The 11,426-nt window shown below is 43.0% G+C and overlaps 1 protein-coding gene across 1 annotated transcript; it reads left to right on the top strand.

Moving 5' to 3' along the window:
* The first annotated feature begins 2,240 nt into the window (after nt 1–2,240).
* Nucleotides 2,241–10,479, top strand: RBBP7 (RB binding protein 7, chromatin remodeling factor). The gene is made up of 12 exons (XM_048951983.1): nt 2,241–2,396; nt 2,516–2,660; nt 4,860–5,002; nt 5,483–5,656; nt 5,950–6,065; nt 6,554–6,714; nt 7,140–7,266; nt 7,357–7,434; nt 7,968–8,044; nt 8,462–8,519; nt 9,314–9,424; nt 10,001–10,479. The coding sequence occupies exons 1-12, from the start codon at nt 2,381–2,383 to the stop codon at nt 10,067–10,069; spliced, it is 1,275 nt and encodes a 424-aa protein (XP_048807940.1). The 5' UTR covers nt 2,241–2,380; the 3' UTR covers nt 10,070–10,479.
* Nucleotides 10,480–11,426: the final 947 nt, after the last annotated feature.

Genomic DNA, 11,426 nt, shown 5'->3' on the forward strand with positions numbered 1-11,426 from the left:
CTTTGTAGGATTAGACACATACTCAGCAGCAAACACCAAAACAACTAGTAAGTATTGCCAAAGGCAAGATGGTAACATGTTCAGCATGGCCAAGGCCATGTTTGTGTTAACACACTCACTCCACATACTGCCTATCTAGCAGATTATTTTACAGCTTCCAGTTAATTCAACAAAAATCAAGTTTTGAATATGCCACGCATTGCTTTAGTTCCAGTTGATGCAGGTTTGAAAGGAAGACTAATATACAGTTATTTAGTTTCTTCACTGAAAGATTTCTATTTTCTATACCCTGGCCAAAAAAGCAGTGGTTTGTTACAGAATGCTTCCTGCTGAAGAGGCCGGCTGGCTACCTCAGCCTCCTTCCCCAATTCCCATGCTGCAGTCTTTGGCTGCTATTCCCAACCCCAGCGCACGCCAACCTCTCCTAGGCATAAACATTTCCCATAACTGGATTCCTTGTTTGAAAAAACTGGAGCTCAGACTGTAGAAGGCTCAGCCAACTGAGTGTCTTCACAGAGTGAAATTAAAAATGCTGGCTCTTTTTGGCTGAATGTCTCCCTGCTGCTATCTCCAGCTGAGCACAGCAAGCTCCACCAAAGAGCTGATTTCAGCCCTTCCTGGGGCTCAAGGAACGTGAGCCTCAGCAGCACAGGATTCACAGAATCACAGAATTGTAGGGGTTGGAAGGGACTTCTGGAGATCATCAAGGCCAACTCTATGCTAAATCAGGTTCCAGTAGGTTGCACAGGAAAGTGTCTAGGCAGGTTACGAATATCTCCAGAGGAGGAGATTCCACCACCTCTCTGGGCAGCCTGTGCTCTATCATCCTCAATTTTTTTTTCCTCGGGTTCATATGGATCTTCCTGTGTTCCAATGTGTGCCCATTGCCCCTTGTTCTGTTGCTGGGCACTGCTGAAAAGAGCGTACCCCCTCCACTTGATTCTTGCCTTTTAGATATATATAGGTATAAGATCCCCTCTCAGCCTTCTCTTCTCCAGGCTGAACAGCCCCAGTTCTCTCAGCCTTTCCTCATACAGGAGATGCTCCTCATCATCTCTGTGGCCCCCTGCTGGCCTCTCTCCAGAAGTTCTGCCTTTCCTGAACTGAGGAGCCCAGAACTGGACACAGCACTACAGGTGTGGCCTCACCAGGTCACAGTGGAAGGGGAGGATCACCACACTTGACCTGCTGGCCACGCTCTTTTTAATTCATCCCAGGATACCACTGGTGGCTTTCCAGACCACAAGGGCACACTGCTGGCTCATGGTCACCCTGCTGCTCGCCGGGACCCCCAGGTCCTTCTCTCCAGAGTTCCTTTCCAGCAGGTCAGCCCTAACCTTACTGATGCATGTGATTATTCCTCCCCAGGTGTAGGACCCCACACTTGCCCACGTTGAACCTCATCAGGTTCCTCTCTGCCCAACTCTCCAGTCCGTCCAGGTCTCTCTGAACGGCAGCACGGCCTTCTGGCACGTCAGCCAGTCCTCCCAGCTTTGTACCATCAGCACACATGCCAAGGGTGCACTCTCTCCCCTCCTCCATGTCACTGATGAAGATCACAGAATCACACAGAGTCACTCAGGTTAGAAAGGACCTTAAAGATCATCAAGTCCAACTGCAACCTGACCATACTACCCTAACTAACAACCCTCTGCTAAATCATGTGCTGAGATGTCTGCTCCCTGAGTTTAATACTGAATCGATACGAAGACTGCAAGTCACAGCATGTTAAAGGACACCCATGCAGTTTGGAGGTGTCTCTTTGAATACTCAGGGACAATCTAACTCGGTTCCTGGCTGCTTCCATTTTCATCGCTGTGCACGGGGACGTTCCAGGCTGCTTCCTTCAGGTCACGACTGAAAAGCCGGCGGCAGACTGCAGTCAAACAGCACCAAACCCGTCCTCTCGCACCTCCGCTGGATTTGCTTTACTTAAAGCCCCACCACGCGGCGTGATCGCGTCCACACCTCTCGCCGTTCCACGAGCAAACCCGCCTCCTTCATCCGCTCAGAGCCGCCGGACCCGCCCCTCACAGCGGCACGGACACACCCGACCCCTCGGGCACCGAGTCCCGACGCCCTGCACCCCCGAGGCGCTCAGCCTCCCCCCCTCAGCGCCCCATCCCGCCGGACAACACCGGCGCACCCCGCCCTCGGGACCGCCCCCGCCAGGCGGGGCCACCGTTCCGCACTCGCGCGCCTCCACCACCCTTCCCCCCTCGGCGCCACGCCATTGGCTGCCGCGTCGGGCGGCGGTGGCGCATGCGCCGCGGCGCGAGTTGGAACTCGGCGAGCTGGCGCGCGGCAGGAGGAGTTGCAGTGGCCCCGGGCGTCGTTACCTGCTGTGCTCGTTTGTTGCCGTCTCTTCGCTTCGTCTGAAATGGCGAGTAAGGAAGGTAGGAGACCCCCCCTCCCGTCCCTTCTCGGTCGGGCTATCTGTGTGGAGAGGAGGGCTTCCCTCCCTGAGGGTGCTCTGGGACCCCGCTCCGAGCCCCGATCCCGACTCTTCCCTCAGTGCTGGAGGACACGGTGGAGGAGCGTGTCATCAGTGAGGAGTACAAGATCTGGAAGAAGAACACCCCCTTCTTGTACGATCTGGTGATGACACACGCGCTGGAGTGGCCTAGCCTCACCGTGCAGTGGCTGCCTGATGTGACCAGGTGAGGGAGTGATGCAGTCCTGGAAGGTAGCAGTGGGCAGACGCTTCAACATCTCCTGTGCCTGGCTACATGCTGTGACAGCTTCTTCTGCTAGCCTGGTTCGTTCTGCTCCATCTGTCTCAGTTAACCACCTTGGCAAAGTCACTCAAAGTACCCGAGGCTGCACTGACTTGCCTTAGAATCACAGAATCATTAAGATTGGAAAAGCCCAGTAAGATCATCTAGTCCAACCACCCATCTCACCGCGCCCACTAACCACGTCCCTCACACGGTTCTTGAAAGCCTCCAGGGACAGTGACTCTACCACCTCCCTGGGCAGCCTGTGCCACTGCCTCACCACTCTTTCTGAGAAGAAATGTTTCCTAATACCCAACCTGATCTCCCGGGTGTAACCCGAGGCCATTTCCTCTCATCCAATTGCTGTTACTTGTGAGAAGAGCCAAACCCCCACCTCACCATTATTTTAAGTGTTGTAGCTCAGTAAGGTCTGAGCATACTTCAGGCTGAACAATGCTGGAACTCTCCTTTGTAAGTGTGTGACAGTTTGTTTCACTTACAGCACTCCAAACCCTTGGGGTATTCAGTAGTTTTGAGAAGAAACACTCCATGTTGAGGTGTGAGGAGAGAAATCTTTGGCATTGTATTGCAACGTGTTCTAATGCACTTGTTCTTACTGTCTTCTCTAGTGAATTCTTATTGGAAAAAGAAATGTGCTACAGTAACTTCTTGAATGCTGTTTTTCTTGATGTGTGCTTCGAAGCGCTGTTCTATGGAAGCTGTCTGTATTTTTATTCTTTTGTTACAAGATTGAACTTAAAGGGATAGTGTTCTCGTAAAACTGACACTTAATATCCTGTTTGTCCCTGGCTCACCCTCAGCTTCATATATTTTGATCTTCCCATTCTTCCACCTCTCTCTGGAAGCGTACACTCACTAGTCCATTTCTTAGAGATCTTTGGAGATGGGACTGCATTCTGTTCATGTGTCGGTTAGTACAGACTCTAAATGGTCAGAGTAACCATTCAGGACTCCATCAAGATAGTGGACAAGGACCACTTCCCTTGCGTTGTTGTGAGCTGGATACAGCTAGCTTTTAAGGTATATTACACACTGAGTTCATGCTGTAATCCCAGGGTGGTCACTTTTCTCAGATAATCTGTTGTATACTAGGCTGTTTGGGAACGGTGTTGACAGATGTGGATTAACTGGTGATGGCACAGAGAAAAATGGAGTGGGGGCTTGAGGGTGTGGAGCCCTTGTGAGGAACACTTCTGCTTGCCTCGTATTTTGCAGATTGACTTAATGTTCAGTTTAGAACCTGGTATTTCCAGTTATCGAGTGTCAAAATCTGTAAGCCATTTAAGGCAAGGACAGTCTCTTTGTATGACACCTGGCATGATGGGACACCTGTTCCTGATGCAAGTAAGTGTGTGTGCGCTGTGTGTACGTTGTCTTTCACCCTCAAAATGTGTGATGATGCCTTGGAAGTGGAGTAAATAATACCTACAGTGATTTATGATTGCCCCAGTCATACCTGTTTGCTTGGACTCTGATAACCTAAGAAGTTTTTGTTTTGTTTTGTTGTTGTTTTTTCCTTGCTTTATAGAATGCAGAAGCTGCGTGTTTTTGACTGTTCAAATTTTATCCTTTCAGAGATGAATGACACTGCCCCTTCAGCCTTTTACTTATTACTAAATATTGTGTTTAACTGCCAGAAGAGGAATTTGATTCTAGTTAGGTAGGATTTGTGCAGAGTTTTAAAACGAGCTTCTGAATACTTCAGTAAAACAGTTAACAGTCAACACTTTTAAGAGAAGGCTGCAGTTTTTCTTAGTAGTATAGAACATAGTGTTGATAGTTCTTAAAATCAATATCATGCAACTGCTAGGAGGATTAAAGATTTAAGTAGGTATTAGTATCACTCTGTAACTACTGTGCAAATTTTAATTGTTGCATTCAAGCTGTAATGGCAGTGTCTACTGGCTTTTGTTGTCACTCTAGCCTTGCTGGTTGTATCACTGGATTGCATGTTTTAGAGTCAGGTACGCTCTATTGCACAAGTCTCTTGTGATAAAAGATCTCTTAAGCTAGTCTTTTTTTTTTCCACACCCTTAAGAAGTTTGGGTTTATTGTTGCTAGCTATCAAACTTCTAGAACTGAGCATGCTTTTTATTGCATTAATTTTATTATTCTAAACAGGCCAGAGGGAAAGGATTATGCTCTACACTGGCTGGTTTTAGGAACTCACACCTCTGATGAACAGAACCACCTGGTTGTTGCAAGAGTCCAGATACCCAATGATGATCAGTTTGATACCTCCCAGTATGACAGTGAGAAAGGAGGTAGGCAATGCATGCATTCTTCAGTTGCGTGTTAGCTGTAGCCTTTGTAAGCATTCTGTCTAATGGTAGTGTGACTTTATTAAAAGCTGGCAGGTACTTACCAGTTCACACTAATTCCATATCCATATTTTTGGATTCCATATAGTAGCAACTAAAATAAGTTGTTCTTCCAACATTACAAGTTTCAAGTAAGATTATGATATGCAATTCTGCTTAGCATTTCTGTTAGTTGTGATGAAAGCTGATATACACATATCTCAGGTAGGGATTAGAGCTCTGAAGGAGTTTGTTTGATAAATGATTCAGCATACTTAAAGTGTTAATATTGTGCCCTGTGATTCTTAACTGCCATAGGCTTTATTGTATTGTTATTTTAAGATGCTTACTATGGTTTCTTGGAGCGGGGGAGAAACACAAAATGCTGTTTAATATCAACTGCTGTAAATGGATTATCAACTGAGCCTTTTCTGTCAAATGCAGAGTTTGGTGGGTTTGGATCTGTGACTGGCAAAATTGAAACCGAGATTAAAATTAACCATGAAGGCGAAGTGAATCGCGCTCGTTACATGCCACAGAACCCATGCATCATTGCTACTAAAACTCCTTCTGCTGACGTGTTGGTATTTGACTACACTAAACATCCTTCAAAACCAGGTGGGTCGGACTGTTGGAAGCTAAGCAAAATGCTTCTGTTGCTGAATTAAACTTGTGTTTAGTTGTAAGTGGGAACATAGCTGATGGACACTGGATAAGGAGGCAGAGATCTTCAGTGACTTTAACTGGTTGTGCTTAGCCATTAATCAGTCTCCACAGAAGCAGCGCTCTGCTAGAAAACTGTTGTGTAAAATGTGATTGTTACAACAGAAACAAAGTTCTTAAGTAATAAAGGTGTTCTCATGGATGATGTGCAAGATAAAGATAAATGAAAGGAATTTCTTTTCTTTCAGACCCAAATGGAGAGTGTAATCCAGATCTTAGATTAAGAGGGCACCAGAAAGAAGGCTATGGTTTGTCATGGAACTCAAATTTGAAAGGACATCTTCTCAGTGCATCAGATGATCATGTAAAAAACACAACCCTTTGGTTGTTTTTTTTTTTGTTTTGTTTTTTAAGAAGAAAAAAAAGATGGCAATAGACAATTAGGGAAGAACAGGATGAGTGTAGCTTTATATTGCTATGTGGAGAAGCACTCACGTGTTGTATTACAGAATATTATGTTGGCTGACTTTAGCTTATGATTGGCAACCAGTTCTTTGTAATGTTCTGGGTGAAGTAAGAACAGAATGTTCTCACTGCTGGAAGAAATTGGAGCACCCTTGAAACTGGCTTGGGTTTGAGGCAATGTATTAAAGACTGTCAATGATCAACTGAACTAATAGCCAAGAGATTTCATTGAGCTTTATAAGTGAAACACAATGTTCTGGAATAGGAATGTTTTTTGTAAATTGCTATCATGACTTTAGAATAATTTTTGGGCCTTGAGTTTTCTGTGAATTCGTTAATAACTCAGTTGACTTCTCACTTATAATAGACCATGGTTCTTATTTACAGACTGTGTGTTTATGGGATATAAGCGCTGCACCAAAAGAAGGCAAAATTGTTGATGCAAAAGCAATCTTCACTGGGCACTCTGCAGTAGTAGAAGACGTGGCATGGCATCTGCTTCATGAGTCTCTGTTTGGATCTGTGGCTGACGATCAGAAGCTTATGATGTAAGTTAAGAGTAGTGCTTGATGGCTAGTGCTGCTGTGTGCTGTCAGTGGAGCAGTCCAAAGCACTTGTAATGTTGTTAAGGAATGCCTGAAGTCTGGGTTAGTCTAATATAGCTCTCTAGTGCAATCAGTTGTAATAACGCTGCAGAAGCTCTGAAATCTGCACATCATATAATGTGTTCTCATCATGTGAAAGTAAATTGTAATTAATAGGTACACCAGGTTCCTGATGCAAACTGCTTATGTATAGTAGACAAAAGCCCTAGGAGGATTTGCAATTAAAACCTGTAGATTCAGACTAGTTTTAGTAATACAGTGGTTTCTGAGCATGTACTGTGGTTAATAATAGTAACCTCCCATTAAAACTTATGCTTGTTCTCTTCCACTTTTTCCTCCCTCTTCCCCCGAACCCTTCATTGCAACAGCTGGGACACGAGATCTAATACTACATCCAAGCCGAGTCATTCTGTTGATGCTCATACAGCTGAGGTCAACTGTCTGTCCTTCAATCCATACAGCGAGTTCATTTTAGCAACTGGTTCGGCTGACAAGGTTCTTACTTGTGTTTACCTTAAATTTGCACTTATTCTTAAATGATAACTCTAAAGCCATTATTGTAATAATGTCTTTTTTTTCTCCCAGACAGTCGCTTTATGGGACCTTCGAAACTTGAAATTGAAGCTTCATTCTTTTGAGTCTCACAAGGATGAAATTTTTCAGGTGGGAAACTTTTCACACAAGCTGTAACAAAAACTAGATGAGTAGTGACTAGGACAAGAACGTGTGGGTTTTTGTGTGGTGACTAACCACGACAGATGTCTGTTTAAAAGAAGTACTGAGCTGTGGTTCCATTAATAAGGGATAGTACTGCGCTGTTTCTTTCCACACTTGACAACTTACTGCTAAAAAGATACTGGGAGCCTGCTCTAGAAGTTGTCCCTAAAACATCTTACAGTGAGGAGAACTTGAGTTTGTATCTAATATTGTGAGCTCAGCCTTTTGAGTAGTGTCCAAGCAACTGGCAATTACATTCATGGTATCTTAAATCTGCTGCACTGAAATAACGTTGGCTGTTCAATTTGACAAGTTGTATGACTTTAGAGCAAGAGTTTGAGTTATAGGGTGGCTTTTTGTGCTGGAATAAACTAATTTATTGAGTGTAGTTGTTGAGAACTGCTGGTCAGGGGACAGCTATTCAATATATGCCTTAGAAATGAGTAGTTGTGCTCCAGTCAAATTGTTTTCTTTCATAGGTTCATTGGTCTCCTCATAATGAAACAATCCTTGCTTCAAGTGGTACTGATCGTCGGCTTAATGTGTGGGATCTAAGGTGAAGAATAATTCTTTTCATTTACTGTGGACATATATGCTGAAGAAGCAGCTGCAGATTTGCCTTATTTGTACAGTTCTCCAGCTTTTCTTGCTTAGCTCAGACTCAGTCATTTAGTTATATAGTAGAAGCAGCACAATATTTCTAATGTTACTTTCCTGTGAGATTTTATTGCAAAGTTTTTTGCTGTGTTTAGTAATTATTGATTTTTGCCTCAGTGAGCTTCACAAGTTAGATTTTATTTCAGTTGCAATGAAGGCAAATGATGTTTTATACCTGAGGCTTGTAATTTTTTGACAGTGAGGGAAATCAAAAGCATTAGCAAATTCTTGAAACAAAGGCTAGGAGCTGGTAACTTAAACTGACTGGGTTTGGAATTTTGCTTGTTAATAAAAGGTATAAACTACTTTCTTATAGTAAAATTGGAGAAGAACAATCTGCAGAGGATGCAGAAGATGGGCCTCCTGAACTCCTGGTATGCTTTTCTCCTGGTTACAGTTTGCTGGCATGGCAGCCTGTATGGCAGTTCGATGCCTTATGACTGTGCTCTTAAAAGTGCAGCAATTCTTGCCTCACTTTTAATCCATGGTTCTAGCTTGCAATAGACTTCCTCTACTCAGTTCTAAAGACAGCAGTTTTTCAAAGCTATACTAGACATGATTTACACATCTTCATTTTTAACCACACTTTAGAGTTTGGCCACGGGCCTGTCAGCACTCATGTATAACTAGAAGCATGTCAAGCCTCCTCCTCTGATTGTGTCTCTTAGACAGAAGAGTTCCTATGTAGATTCAGAACCTTACTGGTGTAGAAATTCTGAAACTTAGGTCTTGTTTGGTTTCCTCAGGAAATAAGCTAAAAATGTTTATAGCTTGTTTTCTCAGTTTCCTTTGCAAACTCTGTGTGTGCTCATGTGATTAGATGAGAAAATGGATATAAAATGTGTCAGGCTTACGTAACCCAACCTTTCATGAAGGAGCACAGTTTCAAGGATGTCACTTGGTTATTGCTGTTGGTAAATACAAACTATTGTTTTCAGTGCTGTCTCAGGGACTGCTTCCATGTCTTTATGTGATGAATTGAATATGGTGTTCTATCTTCTTTGCATCCATACTGTGAATCTCTAGTAGCGGCCTTTTGCTTCTGTAGCTATTCCCCAGTTAAATTCATTAGGCTGATCACAGGTTTTTAACAGAGACAAAATGACTTACAGAAGCTTGTGTTCTTTGTTGTGTGTTTTGTTTTGTTTTGGTTGCTGTTCTTTAACAGTTTATTCATGGAGGACACACTGCCAAAATTTCAGACTTCAGTTGGAATCCTAATGAGCCTTGGGTCATCTGTTCTGTATCAGAGGACAACATAATGCAGATATGGCAAATGGTGAGTGTCAAAACAACTCATGAGTTTCTTCTGAAGCTTGTCACATAAGTGAAACTGGAATGACTTGTTCTCCCTAGGACAGCTTGCATCTTCAGTGACTGAAAGCAACTCTCCAGTTAGTTCATATTATTTAAATTACAAGATAATTGAAAATGTAAATATGGAAGAAAACGCTTTACAATAGCATAAATCCTATTTTTAATCGAGGAAAAAGCTTAACAGCCTTAAATTGGTGTCAGAGATCACTCTTTCAGTTTTCATACTTGTTCTTCAACTTGAATTGTGTGCTTGGGCTAAAGTTGCAATATGCCTGGAAAACAATATGCTCGTGTTAAAGAATTCAGTGGTTAAGATTTATCTAAATAAAAGAATGTGGGAGAACAAATGCTGAAGTGTAACCACTGCGTGCACGTTCCTGAGTTTGGCTGCTCTTCAAGAAAAGGCAGGGAGAGGTTTCCATTAAAATAGGGGTGATCTTTCTGCTGTCTTTGTGTTACCTTTTTTTTTTGTGTGTGTGTGTTGTAGTTGGCTTAAAAATGATTGTCTACCACTTGTAATGTAACATTTTGTCTTTAGGCAGAAAACATTTACAATGATGAAGAACCAGATATAGCAGCAGCAGAACTGGAAGGTCAAGGAACGTAACTTCTCTTCCTTGAGGCAATACTGGATGTGACATAGTAATATAATTCATCTACTGTATAAATATATTAAGGAAAAAAAAAAGGCATTGCATCAAGACAAGAACATTATTAATTGGGCACAAAAAGTTTTGTATAGTCAAGTTGTTATGGGATACCCAATGGTTATTTGGGGACTTTGAGCTGTTGTATACTGTACAGCTTTTACTTTCTAAGGAAAATAGGAATGACTGAAAACTTGTCTATTTTTAATCAAACTCAGTTGTTTCCTGTAAATCAGATCCTAATTTTTCCCACAATGAAAGTGGGGAGGCAAAGAAAAAAAGAAACTTTTATTAATATGTAAAAAGAGCTTTTCACTTTTACATAACACTTTTGGCTTGGCTTTGCATAAATAAAATGTATTTGATAGAATATTTGTTTAATTGTTGTCCATTGATATAAGGTGAATGCTTTCTTGCTTATATACAACACAGAGTCAGAGAGTCATCAAGGTTGGAAAAGACCTTGAGTGAAGGAAGTGTAGTACTTGAAGATTTTCATGCTGTGAAGTCTAGGAATTGATACTGCATGGGTTTGGCCCTCCTGTAGTTTTTGCTGGTTTAATTCTTACTATAAAAGCAGGTCAAGCAGTTGTCTATAATACAGTGATATGTGAAGGAGGCTGGCAAGACATTAGCCTGCTGCTGGACAATAGCAACTAATTTAACAGGTTTTCTCTCTTCTGTTCTTCCTTTTCTCTGCCCTAATGCATGAGGGAGAGCAAGTAAGCAACTGTGTGGGTGCTTAAGCTGCTGCCCAAGGTCAACCCACCACTCAACCATTCACTTCCAAAAATCTGCTAGTTAAGGTGAATATTCACATTTTTAAGGGGAGATTTGAACAGCAGAGTTTTGATACAACTTGAGAATGCTGTATTTTGGATATTCCTGTATCCAGTAGCTTCATGTGTCCCTTTCTTACAAGCATCTGTGCTTGGAAGATAGAATGCAGTTCAGGAGTTTGTTTCTCAGGAAGATGCTCTTCCATCTAGCACCATAAGCTGACTTCCTTCCAGCACGTGCCTTCCCAGCCATGCCTTTTGGTCATTATCTGCAGCAGGTTATCATCCACCTTCTGGTACATAAGAGAATGGCATTTTTCAGCATTTACCTTGAGACCTGCTGGGTGCTTTGCATTGGTGTGGGATGTGCAGGAAGTGGAAGTGAACGTGTTCTCTGAGTGTGGTTTTGGTTTGACATATAGATACCAAAGAGAGGCTGGGGGTGGCTGCTGTGAAAGCGAGGGGTGTAGCCTGACCCAGCCAGTACACAGACCATGCTTCTGTCCCAGCTCCAGCCACACCTCAAGCTCCCCCGTGA

Source organism: Lagopus muta, chromosome 1, assembly GCF_023343835.1.
Source record: "Lagopus muta isolate bLagMut1 chromosome 1, bLagMut1 primary, whole genome shotgun sequence".
Lineage (NCBI taxonomy): Eukaryota > Metazoa > Chordata > Aves > Galliformes > Phasianidae > Lagopus > Lagopus muta.